Genomic DNA, 21,953 nt, shown 5'->3' with positions numbered 1-21,953 from the left:
AAGGCCATTCAGTATTTTTAAAAGGAAGCAGCATGACATGTCACTATCAACGCTACTGCCACAAGGGAGATCCAACACAAAGCTAAATCAGAAGGAGAGCTCATCGGCGAGCCTTTGCACAATAATACAATACATGGATGGAGACCTGGAGTAACAACATTTGGATAAAACGAATAAGTCATCATTCAAACTTCCACAAAACACAAAACAATATGCAGAAAATACATAGCAGCCTCAGATTCAACATACCATACAATTACTGGTACAAGAAAATACAGTTTTTTTAAATGGCCTTTTTGATTTTTGGTTGGGTAATGCAAAGGGCTTGGCCTCATACGTGAATTATCTATGTTGAAAAGGTTGAAGATGTCTAAGCAAATGTCATGTTGAGCAAAATACAGTATTGTGTGTCCAGTGCGGTGTAAGTGTAGGTAGATGTGAGTACCAGTATATTTCAAGACATGTATTTGCACATTAAGTAAATCTATTTGTGATTTTTTTTTTATGTGTTGATGTCCATGTTGCCTTTCTGCATACTGTCTACAACATGTCCTGTGTACGTGAGTCTTGTGGGCAAGCCAGCTGTCATACAGCTGTGTCGTATGTCCGCTCTGTCTGATCATCTATTCCCTACGTTGTCACACAGAAGGTTGGCTGTGCTCATTACAGCTTGTTTTTCACTTTCCTCCCCATCTGGCTTGTCTTAATAAGACTGTATCAATATTAAAAGCCTTGAGCTCTAACTATGCAGGGACTCCACTCAAACTTATGGCTACAGCTGGAAGGGGCAACCAGTCACTGAACAAAACTCCACCAAAAGTCTCAGTACCAAAACCTGTGCAAACTCTCAGCTCTGTCATGTGAGATCTCCGGACAGTACATTCACAAAAAAGGCTGAGCTTATTATTGAATAACGAGGAATCTAATGATTTGGATTTGTATGATCAAATTAAAACACACTGTGAGAAAGGTGGATTGCTATCCAGCTTTACCTAAGGTACATTAGCAAATGTGATGAATATATGTGTGAACCAAGCCATTTGCACTCCTTGCTCAACACTCCCTGGGCTTCCTCTCAGATTTACCCAGGTTTCATCCAGGTTTTATCCCAGCCGATGTGCGCCAAGCTGGTGTTACATAAGGACATTCGCCCTGGTGTCAGGCAACCGCAGTGCAACCAGGCCTCCCCCGACGAGCACAGACGAGGCCATGAGGATGGGGATGGCCTTTGTGATGCCAACAAGAGAGCCAAAAATCAGGTTTCCCAAGACTGCAGCCAGCTTACACAGAGCGTTGCAGAACCCAAAGCCTGTTCCTCTGGGGAGAGAAGAATCAGGGACAGGAGGAGGTAAAAGGTGAGGAGAGAGTGTTAGAGTTGACTGAATTACCCCTGTGTTTTATGTGTATCTCTGTCCACTATATGTAGATCCAGTAACAAGTCTAAACAACTATGTAATCCAGTATGTATTCATCTATTGATTGCCTTCTCACCTCCTGACAGTCGGGAATGACTCAGTCGTGACCACATCAAGGGAATTCCAGGCAGAGATGCTCAGACCGTTGTAAAGGCACAACATAAAAATCATCATGGACTCACTGGTGCCAAACCACAAAAAGAAACAGCTGATGCCTGAGAGGACCATGGAGCCACCTGATGTACATACAAACACACAGAGCACAAGAGAAGGAGGAAGAGTTAGTACAAGTGACATTCATTTGACTAATGTTCAACTGAATTATAGGGCCTAATCGAAATCGCCTCTCATACTCAGTGATGGATGCCACACCCATACCATTAATCATCGTACAGTCAATGTGGAAACCAATTACTCAAGTGCACACACAAACATGAACCTCCCTCTTGACCTCCATTCTTACCTAACATGGACAGACGCCCAATTTTGTCCATGAGAAGGGCGGAAACAATGTTGCCGGGCAGAACAGCCAGGGTCCCCAGGAAGTTGATGAAGTATACCCAGTAGGCACTGTAGTCATCATCAAACGTCATCTGGCATCCTTTTTTGTTGTGGGTGAATGTGCTGTTGACCAACTCTGTTCCATCTATCAACTTGGATTCATCAATATCTGCCCAAAGAATGCAAAAAAAGAGTCACATTGCAGTAGGTTGTTGACTTGTCTCAAAGCTGTTTGAAAATTGTAGGAAAGTATGACACTATAACTATAACAAAAAAAACTGTCATAGCCTGCACCGCCTTTATTACAAGATTGCAGTCATATTGGGTTAAATGGATACAATACTTTAGTGCCATTGAACCCATTTCACAATCGTTTAAGGAAATCAATGAATGTGATGTTTTCTGGGCTGTTAAGTTGTATTCCAGTTTGTTCCCAACAGCTCCTTACCTGTATTTCTCTTCTTTGTTTGCTTTTAATTCAGTTATTTGTTTATTTTTGTTTCATTGTTTGTATGTTTTATTTTGTGTACTTTTCCTATATTTACTAAATAGTAAAAACTATTAATAGAAATGAAAATTTTCTTTTTCACTATGACGAGATTATTACCTGAGGAATCTTTGAATCAGAAATGACAAAACATATAATCGACAGAATCCTAGAATCTCACCTGTGTTAAAGAAGAAAGCATCAATAAAAGTACAGTTACGGAAGATGGATCCCACCGATGTGACATCATCAAAGTAGCAGTTACGAAAGGTAGAGTCAATGAAGGCGACGGACCTCAGCTTCATATTGATGAATCTGAAGAAGCACAGTTACATTCTGCTTTAAGTCTTATATTGTATAATAGTCCATCCATCCATCCACCAAGCCTGCTGGTAAGTTGACTTGTCCTACCGGTCGTTGATGAAGAGGCCGTTTTTGTGTATCTGGTTCTCCAGGGTGAAGTTGAAGGTGAAGTCTTCGATGCGTTCATTGTTGTGTACCTTAACTTTGGATGCATAGTCATCTGCCTGAAGGTGTTTGATGACATCAGGGAACCAGACTGACAGGCCATAATACCTGCAACCAGATGGATTCAGTGATATTAGGATCACAAATGGAATCACAACATGGACAGATACCTTTTCACTTGTGCAGTCAGACACAGAAGACCAGGAGACACTTGTGGTCTCTGTTTGATTTTAAAGAGTGTTTTAAGGGTGTTTTTTAATCTCTGGCTGCTTTCACTCCTATCTCTTCTCCCCCTGAGACACCAATGGCCAGTATTGATCCCCTGTGATTGATTTTGAGGCCATGCAACTTCTGCACTGCAGAAAAACCAAGATGACAGAAATGTAATTTGTCCACAAGCCTGACTGCCTTGTGCTATTGTCTGACCAGAAAAATTAGACGCTGTTTGGTCTTTCTGTGACACAATTGACATCAGGAGGAAGCTCACCCGAATGACAGTGTGAACCACACTATGGCTAGTCGAATCATGTTTTCTCGCATAGGGTAGTTGAAGCACTTCAAGAGATTCAGATAGATCTAAAGAGAGACAACAGACTTATTACACTCCATGTGATCAAAAGACAAATTTGGGATTGAAGCAGTGGACAGAAATTCGAAACAAGAAAGAAAATGACCGGCTAGCAAAAAAGCTGCTTTCTGCCACAATCAAATTAAAAGACAAAAATGTACCCCGTGTATTTCAGCCTTTATCCGAAAGAAAAACTTGGAAACTCGGTTGCCAGACCCTGACTCCATTTCCACCAGTTCGTCCAGTTGTTTGGGTATCTTGATCCTGTTTACCTGAGTAAGTGATGAAGAAATAGCATGACAATCTCAATATAATAGGTGCATTCAACAGTCATTGCTTAAATGTGACTGTGATTACGTAAGCAATATCATGATGTCACTGGTATTATGGTTTTTCACGTATCTTTAGTGTATGAATCTATGTAAACAGTGTGTACTACAGATGATGATCAATCCAAGAAACGTGTTGACTAAGAGGCTTTCCCACAAGTGCAGCTCACGAAGCAAATAAGCCTGAACGACACAAAACAGCTTTCACAACCTTCATAACTCAGATATGATCCTGCACTGTAAAAGCCTTAAAACCTGTCCCAGCGGTGGCAGAATATAAGCCTCTTTGCTTACTTAAGCATCAGGAAACCCAGCCAAGACAGCACGCAGCAGAAACAAACACTCACGGTGAAGACTTTCTCCGGTTGCCCACGCGCTCTCATGTTGGTGTCGTGGATCTGTTTGAGGATCATCCAGGCTTCATCGTGCTTCCCCACCTGACAGGAGGGAAAGTAAGAGAAAGAGAGAAGATAATTATTTGGAGCGGCACTGGTCTCGCTTGCTCACGGAGAGCAACACATCCACTCTCGTATAAACGGTACATAAATATATTCCTTTGATTTTTCCAAGATGGGACAAAATGATGAAAGCCATGACAACGGTGACTCATTTTACTTCAAAAAGGTAATTATCCTGCAGCAGCAAACCTACTGTCACGGAGCTCCAGGCTTCTATTTTGCAAGCACAAGGCCTCCTCCAAGACTTTTGGATGACTCACGCTGTTTAGTCTGATTAAACATCTGTTGGGAAATGTCCAAGTACTCTCAATTTGCCTGACGTATTATTCTAGAGTTGTAAAAACTGATAAGCAAGGACAGTGGGTGACAATGACACAGCACCACGAGGCAGCATTCTTGAAGATTGCTGATTCATGAGGGATCAAAACTGTTAGTTTCTAAAACAATCATTAGGGAAAATAGCCTTACCTCAAGGTAGAACCTGGGACTTTCGGGCATGAAGGTAAGTGCCACCACAGCACACACACAGGGCAGGGCACAGACGACCACAAACACCCTCCAGCTGTGAAACTGGTACGCTGAACCCATACTGAAACTCCAACCTGTAAACGGTGGCATACCACACCAATGACAATCAGATGGATGACATGGCCGAATAAAAAGTAAATGCATTTAAATACTTGGCGAAAACACGACAAGTGCTTCATTTACATTATCTTGCAAACAACGTTCCAATAGTTGGTAACATTATATTGAATGTCAATACACTGTAAATAATATGTTGTATAAGTCTGACATATTCCTATTGAATGGTTTGTGTTTTTAATGCACATTGTCCTGATTCTCTAATGATAATTGTCTATCGGAAAGCTCACAAAGCCAGACGCTAGCTGCTAATTGGTTTTTACTGAAACATTATATGGGACTACTTTCTACCTGTTTGTCTAATTTATTATTCCACGTTAACAGTCAGACTAAAGCCCTATTTAATTTACATTATTTGCTCTATCTCTTATATGGTATTACATTGTTTTGCTAATAAATATGTTGATATATCTTGGTGCATTACAACAATGTGAAACATTCAAGTGATCCTGAAAATAATTGTTTTTTTGCCAACAAAATCACTGTTAACCTTTCTCGTCATGCTTGGTTCTCAGACCAGACCACGATTCGCATTTGATACACTAATGCCAAAGTGCATCATTTGAAGCCAGCAAGTGGCTATTTAAGCAACGTTCAGCTCATAGGGACATAATAAAAGAAAATATGATAACTTCAGTCTCATTGCTTTGAATAAGCAGTGAGTGACTAAATAATATTAAGTGCTGTGTACTGTGTATCCTTATCAGATGGGGCCACTTGGATCTGAGAGGCTGATTCAATATGTGAAATATGTGAAACTCATACTCTGAACACAAAGGGGCTGTAAATAAAAGATGGCTGTTAAATGAGAGCGCTACGCGGCCGGAGTAGAGTGGTGTGTGAGCTCAGAGATGAATGGCTCTGCAGAGGGGGCTGAGAGGAGTGCACAGGGACGGGTTAATTGAATGTGTAGGAAAAGAATTGAGTGTTTTCTGCTAAGTTAAATCTTGTTGCACCTGATCTCAGCCCGCAAGCACTTTCCCAGACTCATTAATCATTGTAACATGACGCACACACACACACACATATACACACACACACAGAGACTTTAACACTCTCACAAAAGGGGGAGATGCACACATATACACATGTACACAAAAAAAGCACCACAATTAATCCCATGAATTACCATATGCAGATGACACTGACACGGCTAACATGCTGCCATAATGCTAAACTCCCACCCACACATACACATAAGTAAATATACAGGCAAAATTATACATCATACGTTTTCCTTTTCCTCAGGCAAAAAGACACGTAATGATTTTACAAACCATTCAGTGGAAAAAGGAGAGCAGAATATTACATAAAGACAATTTAGAGTTAGACATAATGAAAGACTTAAATTGTATCTGTTATTGTGATGTTGCACAAACACACAAACAACCATATTCGTGGTTCTTTCATTTTCCCTAAAGAGGGTCTTAAATTCAAAGTATTGTTGTAATTTAAATTTGTGGGAGAAAATATGTTTTCTCCAAATATGGAGTTATTGCGTTTATTGTGTGCAGTTTGTTAAAAGTTACATAAAGGAATCATCGTGATGGTAACTCAGAAGAACTTGTATCTGTGCTCTCATTGGCTTCATTTTTATTTATTTTTTTTTGGGAGGAAGCACAGCGAGGGGTTGCCAGTCGTGACCTCCCACGTTTCTCTACAGATCGTGCTTCATGGAGATGCCGCTCCAAAGGGAAAAGCACCATTATCCCTCAACAGGCGTAGGAGGGGAGTCAGGGGGCGGGGAGGGGGTTAACGCTAATGGTTATGCCAGAAAAAAGCTACTTGGAATTAATCTCACAGCACATTAAAATCCAGCTTTCAAAGCAATGCATATCAACTGCTAAAAAACACTATTTTCAAAGGGGGTTGGGTGTCTTATAAGATGAAAATGTCAAAGTAAAAAGCAGTAAAATCATAAACATAAAAAAAAACTGGAAAAGGAAATAAGCAATGACCAATGAAAAGTGGTGTCTTTTGTTGGGCAGAAGGAGTAATGACTTTTGTAGACGACGTCCTGTCTGTGTGTATTCCTACTTTCTCCAAGTCCTTTTATTTATTTCCGTCTCTCTCCGTGTGTGTGTGTGCTTGAGTATGTGTGTATGTCTGGAGTGACTCAGAGTGAGAGAGAGAGAAGTAAAGAGAGAAAGAGACAGAAAGAGACAGAGTAACAGAGAAAGAAAGGGAAGGAGTTGTTCAGCAGTGATTGCCTTTTCTACAAAAATGAAGCGTGGATTCCTGCCCCTCAGGGTTACTGTTTCACCATGCCATTGGAAATCTCATTACAGGGATTATGTACATAATTGACTAAATCTATGGATGACTGACTCAGCAGTGCTGCTATACTCCCAGGCCGAGATAGATAGATAGATAGATAGATAGATAGATAGATAGATAGATAGATAGATAGATAGATAGATAGATAGATAGATGTGGGTATTTAATCTGTAGATCTGAGCAGTGTCTAATGAGGTTACTCTCATGTGGTGGGCTTTCTTGGCAGCAAGTAAACTCCTCAAACTCCCCCATCAGAAATGATGAGGATCTGTGCCGACAGACCTCCTTCAGGGCCCCAGCTGTGAGTCTGGCAGGGGGCTTTTGGGAGACATTAGGAGTCAGCGAGTGGAGAAGATAAATGAGAGCCCTAATGGTGTATTAAACACCAGTTTTGAGGCACTTGTATCATAACCCATCACTGATACCTTTACGTCTTTGTTGAAAGACATCAAGTTATCTCTGCAGGTGACATTTTGGCCAACATATCGTGGGGCTGTTGGTTGCAGCCATTGCAGCACTTAGGGAAAACATAAAATCCACTGGTGAGCACTGGAGTATGTATGCAAGACACGTAGTTCCCTCTGAGAGAAAGAGAGGCGGAGTGGTAGTGAGTGTCAGAGAGAATAAGAGCAAAGTAAGACCACTACCATCCCTTCAATACGATATCAGCAGATCTGACAGCTGAGTCTTCTTGTTAAGACTTGTTCGGGTTTCAGAGGGTTGTATGAGTCCTTCACCGGTGTGCTTCTGTACAGCCATGTGAGCTTTGTGCATGTGTATCTGTATCTTTGTCAGTAACATGTAGGAAAACTGAGACATCCTTTATCGTATGTGAATGTGTTAACCCAGATGTGAATGTGTTAACCCAGATGTGTATGTGTTAACCCAGATGACCTCTGACAATGTCAGATGTTATTGTCTGCAATTTCCCTTCAAGAAGACCTATGTATATGCGGCTGCAGCCCAGTAAAACATCATTGATGCAACTTACAGCAACACACACACACACACACTGTCTCTCCCAAAATGACGTCACAGGTTGGCTACAGCATGGTCTGGCCATAAATCACCTCTAGCTGTAGCTTTGTCCTATTAGAGCAAGGAGAAAAACCTAATTATGCTTGATCAAGAAGAACACTTTGCGGAGACAGAGAACGGAGAGAGAGGAGAGGTAATAAAAGGAAGGACAGAGTTAGACAGAGAGATGGGCTGAGTACAAAACAGGAGGACCGGGGGTGGGGAGGCAGTAAAAGGAAGGGACAGGAGGTTAAAAAAGCAGGGTGATAGTGAAAAGAATACGAGTAGAAGAAGAGGAGAGGAAGAAAGCTTGTTCCCTTCTTTTTGTTTCTGTAAGTGCAGCTGATACCTAATGTGGTATTGTCATAAATCACAGCTTTCTCTCTCCCACAGGCCCACCCTCACCCTATCAGCTTGCTTCTGCTCTATGGTATCCATCCATGCTTTAATCTCTCAACCTCTCGCAGCCTGCAGCCACTCAGAGCAATTAGGTGATTGATTCCCGTGGCAGGGAAAACTAGCACCTTAACCGACAGCCTACAGTAACCTTTAGTCAGCCAATAACGCTAAGCATATATTCACATTGCCAAGCTTGCAAAATATATCCTGTTACAGCCTTCAGTGGATATAACTTTTGTACAACTCAGAATTGCCATTTTCTCTTTAGGAAGCACAATCCCAAGCAAGATGGGTGTACATCACAATATTATCGAACTGATAAACTCACCATAGTGTGGTATGATGGCCCAAGCCATAGCAGATGCATAGATCTCTCCAATCATCCAGAACATACACAGCCAGCTGAGGTGTTCTCCTCTTTTCTCCCTGGACAACACCTCTGCAAAGAAGGAGAAAACAATGGGCACAGCACCTCCTATCCTGCAAGAACCAGAGAGAATGAGAAAGTTAGTGAGACAGAGGCACAGACCAGGACAGAAGCATAACTTTATTAATCCTTGTGTTTTACATATTTCACGTAGTTGCAGCCATGATAGCTTTTACATCTTAATCCCTCTTGTGGCCTGTTTTTCTTCCTTCAGGTCAAGAAGAGCAAACATTGCCAAAGAAATTGTAATTTGATTAAATCAAAAATAATAAAAGACTTTATTACATCTTTAAAGTGACTTTTGGATTGTTTTTCATTGAACTGCTTATACATCAAAGGAGTAAGAAAGTAAGAAAAGTAAGAAAAAATAAGCACAACTAAGCATATTTTCCCCCCCAAACTTCATACAAAAAAGTGCCAGTTCAGCATAATTCAGAGGCACAGGTCGCATTGGCATCTTTGACAGCCTTTTCAATTACTCTGGATGTCTCTGGGGATAGTGGTGCAGAGGCAATTATGGAATTAGCTCTTAAAGGAACAGTAACACTGTCAAAGAAGAGGATGTAATAAATCACTGTCTACACCATGTTATGTAGTAAGAGGCTGACACACAATCTGTCTCTGGTAGAGTTTTCATTTTTACACACTCTCAAACACAGTCTTATTTTAAGATATTCTAAGATTGCAAGAATGCATATTGAAGTGTTCTTTATGGAGTGAGAATGTCACTGGCAATAACGTCTTAGACACAGACTGTCAATAGGTTTTACTGCTCTGTATTGCAGCATTAGGAGAAAATTATATTTAGAGGGACAGATGTAAACCCTCTATGGTAAAAGAGTGAGAACCTACAAACAGCTTTACGTAATCATTACAGGAAATTTATTTCATCTCTTTTCAACAACTTCAACAATTCCTTAGTGTAAGTCAACAAAGGGAGTAATAATTAGGAAAGACAGAGACACACTGAAACATTCCTGAAATAGATGTAGCCTCACAGATAACGATTGTTTACTCTCACTGATTCAGCCCTGATGCACACCTTGACTTTGGACGTATTCTGGACATGTTCAGATAGTGTGACTATTCTGTTGCCAAAAAAAGGAGATTTTTGAGGTGCCATCGTGACTTAACTTTTCACAAATCACGGCTTGGCATCCTCGTCAGTCCCCGAAATGACCTCGAACTTTACTAGACTTACCCAAAGCCTGCAAAGAGACGGCAAAGGAGGAAGAGGCCGTATCCCTGGACAAAAGATGACAGGAAGGCGAAGAAGCCGTTTGTGGACATGCAAATAAGGAGGCACTGTCTGCGGCCCACTTTGTCAGACATGCCTCCCCAGAAAAATGCTCCAACCATCATCCCCAAGTAAACAACACTGCCTGGAAAGAGAAGGAGAGAGAAGGGTCTGATTTTTGTTCACCATAATATACAATACATTACCTCACATCTCTCATATGTTTGTATGAGGTTGTATGTTTTGTTATCTGTGACTACAACAACATTTTGGAAGATTATCTCATTGGTCACCTAATGGAAATGATTTAAGTGCCAGCCCTCTCATCAGGTTTTATAAGGGAACAAATGAGTCACCTCCCGCAATCTTATTTTCACACATAATTTGCTATATTATCCTCGCAAACCTGCAATAATAGATTGTTTGGCCGAGCAGCGGAAACAAGCTGTGAACACATGTTATCAACAAACTTCACTTAGCAAACAGTTGCCTCTGTAAACATCCAGCAGATACGGAGCATAATTTGGAGTCGTGTCACTGGTGACCACCAGACACAAGTCTAATATTCACTCTCCTTTTAGCTTCTGTTAGGTGCTGAGCAGATGGTGTACAGTGGGTTTTAAGAGCTATTTGCTGAACACAACTGTCCACTGTGGCCGAAAAAACTATGTGAATGAACCTCAACAGTAAAGTTATACAATGACCAATTATACGCTATAAAGCTCCGTATAGAGCTGAGGGGAACTGCAGAGTCTGTGAGCTTGTCACTACCAGCAACACCTTTCATGTATACAAGTGGTCATATGTCCATTGTTAATATGAAAATATTGATTACAGACGCTTTAACATGTTAATATAGTAACAGACTTGCACTCCAGTGAGATCTCTAAAGAGTTCTCTGCTGCAGCTACTATTCTTAACAAAGCATTTCAGACAAAGAACAACCTTGTCTGACGACACAGTGGCAAGGCCATCAAAAAACAACACACTTTCCCTCCCTGCTCATGGTTTGAACTGATGACCTTCACAGATTTTAGTTTTTTACTCTCATGATATTACCCTTCACCAAGAACATCATTATTATTTAAGTGCAGTGGAATGACATTTTAAAAAAATCTTCCCCGAAGTAGTCAAAGCCACTCGACACAGACTCTCAGCCAAGGAGAGTTTTAGGAATCGAGTCCTCTAAATGAGCCTCCGCTGGCAAATGGGGAAGTGTCAAATTAAAATATGGAGCAACATTAAGCTTGCGCCTCCAAGGAAGTTATGTTGAATGACTGACTGACATATGAAATGTTAAACTTATAGATGATCACGCCGTTTTGAAAAGGGTAAAAAATAGACTGCTGTTAGATACAAATGCTGATATCACTCAAAATGTTTTATAGCTAAACACTTGGGGAATGCATGTGTTTAACTATAAAACATTTAGGTCAAATATTAGGAAAGATTGTTACAGGTATAGTTTCCAAAACAAAGCAATAGTGTTCCTGCTATCCTCCAACTTGGTTCACTGACTGATGGCAATGAACCTGACACCCTATTTGAAAACCCTCGGACCCAGTAACTCACTCTAACGTTGATAAGTAAATACAGTGTGTTAAAGACTGAAAACAGGCTCTGATCAACGGGGAGACAAATGTGAACAGTAATGTGGGGTGACTTCACAAAGGGGCCTTCTGCTCTCTTTTAATCTCTCTCATCACAAACGAGATCAATGCTCGAACAAAACAACATTGATTTCCCTCACTGATCATCATGATTCTGCTCTGGAGAGTGTAGCCTATTATACCTGCTTTAGTCTACATTGTATGTGGCATTGTGTGGTTAGCAGCCTCCGTGGACATACAGTGTGTGCCGCAAAGAGCAACTCCAACTGGATTTGTCTCCATTTAGAAATACATTTTTTGAGGTTTGTGTTCCAGGTTAAACCCAAGAACAGTTTTAATATCAGATAATATTACAGTAATGTCTTGTCTTCCTCCATATTCAGACATATGCAGACACGTAAACCTGACTTAGAGAGGATACTTGTATTCATAATTCCACCCACAAAAAAGAGAATGTGAAAGTTGAAGTCATATATGGAGTGATATGACTCGGCCATAGGGACTCTTTGTTCATACCATTACAATAATCTTAATGCATTTCCTTTCTGTAATGTCTGCAATCAGGTCTCTTCTGCTCTGCTGTGAGCAGATATCTGTTTGACTCTCTCGCTTCAGGGGTCAAACCTCGTCTATCTGTCACATTTGGCAGCCATCTAGATACTCGCCTGAAGGGACCATAAATTCAGTTCTAAATGTAACGGTCTTCAGTCTATGCACAGTTTACGTTTGCTTCATTAAGGAGAGGCTAGATGTATGGTGCATAGGGAAACACCCGCTGGCCTCCCATTTAATTGTCATGCATTCAAACATCCAGAGGCCTTTTTATGTAGCACTCCACTTTCATACAAACAATAAAGGTTTATTTTTTTATGTTTTAGAGATACTAGCACAAAACAGACAAAAGAGAAATAACCTCTGATTTCTGTTACTTTAATGTCCTTAAAAAAAAGCAATAAAACTTGACTAAGGAGTACATCCCTCACAGGACAGTCCATTACGTAATGAATTTATTGATGTTCCGTCCGACTTGCTGCACGATATCTCTGGGTATGATGTCAGCAGTGCCCCCACCAGGAAAGTGGAAAGTAGTGTACTGAAGGGTAATATAATCCCAAAATAGCACAGCCATTATGAGGTCTGTTTCGTCAACAAAAGACCAAAAGACAGTTTGGGTGGCAATAACCTGTCATGTCAGAAAAATATGCTACATATGTCTTCTGCCCCAAGAGGGATTTTATTATGAGTCACACTTCACCTTCAGTGTGATGTCATAGTGATAGAGTCACATTTTCTGTAGCTCTTGGAGTCGAACCAAGCGGTTACTACACTGCAGCAAAATCGTAGGTTGAAAAGCCCTTCACAGGAACGGACACACTGATGAGACATTCTTTACAAACCTATTCTATCAGAATGCTAATTGTAGTTAGCAGTTCAGTTTTGCTGCAAGTGAGTCTTTTCACAGACCATGGTATTATTAGTTTTACACATCAATAAAAATCCCACTACATAGTAAAATATACGTGTCTGGGATGATGCCCTCAGTACAGTGCTCAACACACTGCAAATTAATAAAACATGCAAATATTGTGAACAGTTCATAATCAAGCTCAATTTAACAGTATAACCTACATCTCCCGTGAAATGTCTCCACATTTCATTAGACTGATGCTCAGGCTACAGTAGATCAGTATGAACACACTGGAATTGATACTGTTGGACCAGAAGGTTTCAACCAGTGTATCATTTAATAAAACCCCTTCTCTGAGTGTTATCACTCAGTACTGTCTTAAAATTGATTTAGTGGGACTATACGTGAAGGTCCTTTCTTAGGCTTGTGGATTAAGAAGAAGGATACCCTCAATAGACTTTGAGATGAAACTGCAGAGTAATGAAATGTAAAGGCTTTATACGGGAGAAATGTTCACTTTCTGAAGAACTGATAAGACACGTCAGAAGCAAAACTCCTTCAATGGATGCCAACTAGTTCAGACACTTCACCGTAGTGTGAAAAGCAGCTGAATGCTGGACTTGATGACCTATATAGACTCTGAGCACCATCAGAAAATGACAGTGTGTCAGGAGACCTCTCAGGAAGAAGCAAAAGGTTTTGCCCCATGACACTCCGTTGATATGTCAAAACACATCTCCTGGAATGGTTAGTATTCAGCAAAATCACAGGCTGACAAATTCTAAGGAATAAGACATGTAGAGTAAAACACTGCCAACATCAATGTAAGGGAGAGGCTCAGCTATCATACACATACGCACACACAAACAAACACACAAAACCAAGGAGTAAATCTCATTCACAGATGAAAATATTGCAATCTCTTTTGGAGTAAAACAGCAACTGGTTAACTCGATGAAGGAGGGGAGATAAAAAGATGAAAATGTATACAGGAACAAGCACAAATGCAAGCAGAGGAAATATGTGAGCAGCAGAAGAAAGAGCAAAAGCAATGCAGGGTGGGGGCGGGGTGACAAAAGAGAGAAAAAGGTAATGAGGGAGGAGAGTTCAGTAATTGCAAGATAGGGTGAGAGAATGAGAGGGAAGAGGGGAGGAAAGGGAAGGCCCTGGTGCAGTGTTTTCTGTCCTTTCACATCCAGAGGAGTCCCCTGAGAGTCGTGGGAGCGCTGAGCTGCATCACGACCTCTTCTCTGATTTCATGCTTTGATGCTCTTCGCTCATAGCGCTACAAACTGCTCCGGCATCACGCAAAACACCCGTCCTGTTTTATTCATAATGATGATACTATCACAGCATGCCTGGTGCGCGCTACAACAACGCTGTGGTACCTCTCGCAGTTAGATATTCTCCTTCACTTTCTGTCTATTTCTGTCTTTCCCTCAATCTCTTCATCGTATACTTTGATCTTATTTTTCCTCCTTCTCTCGTCCCTCAGCTCTTCTCTCCTTTTGTGCCTCTCTTTCCAACCTTTCCTCCATTTCTCTTTCTCTCAGCTTGTGTCCACTCCCATTGCTTTCCAATTTCTTGGATCACTTCTCACTTCCCTTCCTCATTTCTCCTATCCTTCTCCCCTCTCCACTCCTGTTCCCCTCTCTTCTCCTCTGTGCTTCCCTCTTATTTATTTGCCTTAGTTTCCTCTTTGCTTCACTGTCATCAGCTGCTTTACACCGAGCCGCGTGTAATCACATTTGTACTACATCGTGTCAGTTTGATCGGATTTATGCCTCCGTCTTCTGCCACCTCCGCAGAAAAAGAGATTGAAGCTTTTTGTCATATTTAAGTCATATCAGTGGGAGCAGGATTTCAATGAAATCTATATGAAAGTAACATATTGTGGGGCTCAGAGTGCAGGGTTTAAAATGACTCACTCGGCATCAGTAATGATACAACCATCATTACATTAAAGACTGTGGATAATTCCCATGAAATATAGTGATGCTATGAACCTCTGATAAGAGCGAGCAGTTAGGGTTTACTTCTGGCTGATATTGCTGGTGGCAGCAGGTTTGGTCCATACACACTCACACACACACCCTCAGTCCTGTCATTCCCCCAACCAATCCCCCCTCCCCACACACACACACACACCTACACACACACACACACACACACATCCTCACAATCTCTACACAAGCAGTGTAATCTCTGCAGTGACGTTGCAATCTTACTGCAGTTTAGCCATGCTCAGCTGCCCCTGATCCACGCAGCCCCACACAGCCTGTCAGCTGGTTCAAACAGGCAGGGAGTAAGAGGGGAAACAACGGGTGAAGAAAAGAGACAAAGAGGGAGATGCACTGTGGAGATGGACCTTGAGAGGAGACGGAGAGTGAAGCTGGGACACAAGGAAGCCCAAGAAAGAAAGAAAAAGGTATAAGGGATCGGAGGACAGGGAAGTAAGGAAAAGAAGATTAAGTAGAGCGGAAACAAGAAAGGAGGGGGAAAGTATCGATGGCAGAGAGGGAGAGATGGATGGTTAAATGAAAACGAGGAGAGCCGAGTTGAGAGAGTCAGAGAGAGAAATGAGGGGAGTCTTCAGCAGAGAAAGGACAGCCTGAGAGAACAAATAAGTAATGATAGGGTGATGCATTCCCATTGTCTGTTGTGGCTGAGATGATAGCTGAGCCTCTCCCTCACATTGTTGGTGTACTGAATACCACTAATCTCCCACCCCTTCGCTCCCATCCACCCACACCGCTCACCCCATCACTCCTCTCTAACTTGGCAATTTCTCTGCTTCAAAGCTGTCCCTCCTTCTCTCCTCTCCCCTGTTCATCACATGAATTGCATCTCCCAGTGCTTGTTTTCCTTCCTGCTTCCTTCCCGTCGTCCTCTCTTATAAAAATACTTCAAATCCCCCTACCACAACTCTCCATCCTTCATTCTCAAGAGGCATCACAGATCCCAGCGAGATTGGGATACTGGTAGGACCAAAAGGAATTCTCTAATCTAATCAGCATTTTAGTCATCCATCCAATTCAGGCCTTTGCATTTCTCGAACTCTATTATCCCATTACACTCCGCTCAGTCCGTGCAGCTCGCCTCTGTCTCTGCCTGTATGTGGTTAATGGAGCTACACAATGCAACAATGAATGGTGGAACTAACCAAACACCAAATAGCTATTTTCGAAACGGTCATTAAAATGTTTTTAAAATTCCCCCAAAAATATATAATTTAGCTTACGGTAAAACTAATTTGACAACTATTTTGGGGGGATTAGGATTGTTTATTGCCTGTTATTCCTATAAAATGAACACAAGAAACAGGGCTACACTTTTTCACACAATTAAGTTTATAAAAGCGGTTACAATAAGGCTTTTTATTGTATAATCCATCCTGGAAAATATTGTTTCTCTAATCCCAAAATCGCGTTTCTTATTGTACATGATGTTTAAGAAATCAGGTTACAGCAGAAAGTAGATTGTAACCTGATTACTCAAGTACATGTAAACACACTAAGGTGTAACGCAGGTGGAAAAATCTTCCTTCCAAGATCATAACAACTTATGTGCAGCTACAACCAACTAGGAGTCCCTACTGCAGCCGCAACAAGGAATTGATCCCTAACTGGCTTCTTACATGCCTAAACCTGCCAATTGTGGTAATTTGTACACACAATCAAGCCACGTGAAATATTGCTGAAACTGTACCTTGGTCTGTTAAATGGCGGCTAGCCCCTATGCCCCAAAGAGCTATTCTTTATCGCCACCACTACACAACTATGAAGATCTTATTGTCAGTCACTGCAAAATAAGAACATTGTTATATGAAGTATATGAAAAATAAGACCATCCTAATCCAATTCATCCACAGACTTAACTGGCTGTTGTTTATTTCTGCACTTCCAGGTAATGAAATATTGCCATGGAACCTGTAAAACCCCAACTCACTTCATTCTGTTGGCTTTAATCAAGAGTTATTAGTCTGGTAAACTCTAAATGGATACCAACAAGGTCATAGTAATCATGTAGGCTATGCTCACGCACACACACTAATCATGTTCACCTCAACTAGGAGGAGCCTCAGGGCAATCAGTAGGAGAAAGGAGAGTAGAATGGGGGGAGGACGGGAGAAGAAAAGAGAGGCATATAGAGAATGGAGGGTGGTAGAGGGGAACAGAGGGTGAGGTTGAAGTCACGAACAAGGAGAAGCAGAGCGTGGAGCGTGAATGCCTGTAGGACTTTGCTTGGTGAAAGAGGAAGAAAAGAGTTTCCATGGGTACTTGGATAAAGACAGAAATATGAAGGTACAACATCTTGAGAGGATTTTACAGTGAGAACCCCACAAAGAGCAACGAACTCTGGTATCCAATAAAAACTATGAAAATGTAAAAGTATGGTGAAAAGATTTTATGCATGACAGGGTGTTTCTTATTTTGGATGTTGACCAACCTCCATTCTTGAAAAACCGCTGTATCAATTTTCCATCATATGTTGTGGAGCTGCTGATATATTGTCATGTCTCACCGTGGCAGTTAGTGTCTAAAGGCTGTGTGCCTGAATTAATGTCCTCGCCACTCTGGTACTGACACAGTGAGTCAGCCCCTGTATACAGCTCTCTGGTGATGGATTATACACCTGCAGCCATAGGGACTGCTGGGACTCCTGCTCAACACACAGAGCGCACAGGGAATACTAGCTACCCTCTTAATTCTGACACAGAGACCGAAACACATTGGGCAAAGTGGGACAGTACGAACACACAAAACTAATCTTGTCTTTAACGACAAACAATATTGCACAGAAAGTAGCGTGACCCTTCCTTTAGTCCACTAAATACTAATTCAAACCATGATTTTCATATGCAGTATACTTGCACGCAAAAATAATTTACATTTGGATGTAGTTTTGTCTGAATTATTCAGTTATAGTGGAACTGAAATTGAAATTATTTTTAAATTCACTATGTACAATGTCACCTGTTACCACCTGGTGGTCAGACTGACACAAAAATAACTCCTCTACTCGCCATAAACATGTTTTAGCTGGTGTTGCTTTTAATCTTGCTTAGTTATCCATCATACTGATTCGAAGATGTCCTATGATTAGGTTGTTTCCTTGGGAATAACAAGGCCCTAGAATCTATGTGTCACTTTTAACAGCATGGGGGCCATCGATTACTAGTTAAAGGTGCACTTCATTGATTCAGTCCCCGTGTTCCACAAAGTTATTCCACTAAACACAAAAGTATCTGCAGCAGAGGTCGAGATGTCTTGACTTTAGGGCCCTAGCATGGCTTAAGCGGCAAAAACAAATGATCCTACATTTCCCACAATGCAATGTGTAAACCAACATCTTTCAAATTCCGCACCACCAGTTTGCAGCGCGGACTATCTGTTAAAAACATTTTACATAAAACCCTGATAACATTAGAAAAACATCATCAGGGTTGTGCCCCTTCATTATTTCAGTTCATGTTGTAAGCATACCCATTCCTTTTCCATATCAAAGTTGCATTGTAAAAGAGTGTTGCAGGAAGTTGTCCAATAACCCAGAAATAAGTCAGCATTTTTGCACTTCTGCTCCCCTTGACTCGAAGTCAATGTTTTTTTAAAATGGGTTTATGGTTAAAGTCTGTGTTTCACACAAGCTTAAGAGATTTTAACATTTTGTTCTAAGATATAAAATAAGTCGGAAATACTGTATTTTGACTGACAAGTGGCTAAATGAGACTACAAAATGTCATCACACCCATATATCCGCCTTTATAGCCTCACTGTGTATATAAACGCTCATGCAATCATGGTTTAGTTTGTTTATAGCCCGACATTAGATTTTACTTCTGACTATTGAATTAACGCTTCAAAATACACTTTTATGGTTGTGAAGATTATCTTGCCGAACAAAACGTGCCTGTATCATAAACTACCATTTGTCACAGAGCTTATTATTAAAAACGGGGCAAAAATACCATTGGCTTTTTGTCGTGGGAACCAGCGCAATGCTAACTTCCAGGTTTGGCCTGCAAATGTCATTATTTATCCCAGCAGCGCTATATATTGTAAGTATGAAGTGATTGGGCACTTTATTGTCCCACAATGCAATATACAGTAGAATGACAGAATATAGAATCAAGCAATTTGGAAAACACTAACTAAAGTAATTAAGATTAATCAAACAATTTAAATAAAATAGGAAGAATTGAATATTTTCCTGTTAGCACAGATGCATGCACACTATACAATACTCAGACACAAAGGGTCCCTTACCTAGCCATCCCGAGCTGGAGTTGGGCACACACATGTCTGTCTCTGCGCTGGGCAGCACAAAGCCCACCACGAACACCTCCACCCCATCGGACATGAGTGCCAGCCCGAGCACCAGGAACAGCTGCCACTGGAATCTCCCATGACCACACTCCTGGATGATCAGCTCGTACTGTTGGGCCAGCTCCTCCTCGTCCGCCTGTCTCTCCTGCTCCAGTCCCTTACGGTCCCTTGTTGCATCTGACATCGGTTGCCCCAGTGCCACTTGCCCCTCCTTTTGCTTGCTATCTCCTGCCGAGGGGATCCCCTGGTACTCGCCCTCATAGATCTCATCCTCATCATCGTGGCCTTCTGTTGCATCGCTGGAGCCCTCCTCATTGTCCTGGTCGCCCCCTCCGTCCGGCCTCGGAGGGTTCCGGTAGAAATCCTCATCTTCGTCCCCCTCATCCTGGAATCGGCTGTAGTTGTGGTGGGATGAGTACTCATCGGTGGCGCGGTCCACCACCTTGTTGACTTTCTTTGTTGCATGCCGCTTGGCCTCCTTGACCATGTCCTTGGCCCCCTTAGCCAGGGAAGTCCTGTTATTGTAAGTGTCCTCCATTCTGGCTCCACCAGTAGGTCTTCACAGGGGTTCAGAGGATACTTAGAAGTAGAAGAAAGAGGGGCAAGAGGGGTGCCGTACACTGACGGGGGAATTGCAGAAATGGTGAGATCAGTGGGTCTTGAGATGCAGCAGGGAAGAAAACTCTTGAGTCAGCTGTCACCACAGGAGATAAACCACAATGACGGTGGCAATCATCGGCCAGGCTGAGAGAGATGGGGGAAGAGTATACGAGACAGACAGATAAAGAAGAGAGAGAACAAGAAGGAGAAAGGGAAAGGGAGAGATCAGAGAGAAAAGAGGGAGACGTTCATCAGATACTGCTCGTAACTCATCTCTCCCATTCTACATTCATAACTATCCCAGACTAACAGGTGACGCCCCATAGACAGCACATACCCTCTTTAATCATTCCCTCCCAGGTTTTTTAATCATTTGGAGTGATGTGAGAAAAAAGGGTTTTGCTGTACAGCATTCAGTTTTTATTTAAAATGAATGTTACATTTTCAGGGGCGTTTTATGTTTCATAAGTTGTACTTAGTGTTGAAGAGGTTAGTATTTTATACAGTGATGTTGAAACTGCTGACTCATGATCAGCTCCGTGGAGCAGAGGCTAATAAACAAGGCTCTGCCTGAAATCAATTTTCCCCCAATAAAGAGCTGGTTTATTATAATGGGAGTGACGATCCAACCAGAACGGCACTGTCATATTTAATCCGTTCAAAGAAAGGAGGTAAGGAGAAATGGTCATGAGTGGATATGTAGATAAATGCACACAGGCTCATAGTAGAAACCCCCACATATGCAATAGCTGTTCTCCAAGGCCTCTGAGTTTGTGGTGTTTAACACACAAAATGAGTCACACGTACTTGTAAGAAGCACACATAAATAAATACAGAGAGACTCCCTCACACACTTAAACATGCCCTGCACACATGTGAGTGTGCGCTCACAGCATGGATGGGGAAGCCCTTTGCTATCTTGGCAGGCCAGAGCTGATGGGAGGGAGACCCCAGAATAGCAGTGCAAATGATGTAACATGGTTTCATGCGAGTGTCAGAACTGCGATTCACAGTTCATCATCGCATTGCCTCCACATGCTCACTCTGGCTTGGTTATTCTATAATGTGTCATAAGACAGAGACACAACCATTATTAAAACACACAAAAAATAATGAAGAATGTAGTCAGATCAATGAGAGAAATCCTATTTTAACTATATCAAACATTTCAAGACAAGATAGAGTAAATACTTAAAGTAGGGTAGAGATGGTCATAGATGTCCAGTGTGTGTGTGCGTGTGTGTGTGTGTGTGTGTGTGTGTGTGTGTGTGTGTGTGTGTGTGTGTGTGTGTGTGTGTGTGGTCAGAGCTGTCCAGTGTGTGCGGTTCCCGTGTGTCTAGGAGCTGCTCACCACAGCCTCTAATGAACACTGAAGCCTTGTCAGGAGGACACAAATCACAGGGCCGGCTCCAGCTCCCATAATGCAATTTTACTAGGCAAAATGACACTGCTGATTCAAGGTGACTCTCTTAATCCCTTTTGGCTCATTGGATGACTTCTGTGGTTATGAGCACACCCCTTTACACATGGACTGATCTTTGTTTAATACCTTCATTGACACCGGTGGGGCCTAAGACACCCTTTACTCCTAAGGATGATTAATAAAGACTGCTTATTAGAAATCTATTTGTTTCCTTTGTCCAAATGCAATTACTCATTGCTGAGGTGCACATTACAAGAGGTTAACTTATGATTAGTAGCATGATTTTTTCTTTTTTTCTCTTGGCCCTGTATAACAATATCTACTGCATAAGATTGCTATCCTGCATAAATCCTAGATA

General features: G+C 41.7%; 1 protein-coding gene across 1 annotated transcript; it reads right to left on the bottom strand.

The window, feature by feature from the left end:
- Positions 1–1,133: 1,133 nt before the first annotated feature.
- On the bottom strand, positions 1,134–20,110 carry sv2ca (synaptic vesicle glycoprotein 2Ca; the record flags this gene model as incomplete). Its single annotated transcript, XM_079161655.1, has 12 exons — positions 1,134–1,317; positions 1,492–1,651; positions 1,879–2,085; positions 2,585–2,718; positions 2,815–2,979; positions 3,359–3,447; positions 3,601–3,711; positions 4,116–4,205; positions 4,695–4,828; positions 8,893–9,044; positions 10,193–10,373; positions 19,513–20,110. The coding sequence occupies 12 exons, from the start codon at positions 20,108–20,110 to the stop codon at positions 1,134–1,136; spliced, it is 2,205 nt and encodes a 734-aa protein (XP_079017781.1).
- Between the last annotated feature and the right edge of the window lie 1,843 nt (positions 20,111–21,953).

The sequence above is a fragment of the Pholis gunnellus genome (assembly GCF_910591455.1).
Source record: "Pholis gunnellus genome assembly, chromosome: 6".
Lineage (NCBI taxonomy): Eukaryota > Metazoa > Chordata > Actinopteri > Perciformes > Pholidae > Pholis > Pholis gunnellus.
The sequence above is the reverse complement of the archived record's forward strand: the minus strand, read 5'-3'. Positions and strand labels throughout refer to the sequence as shown.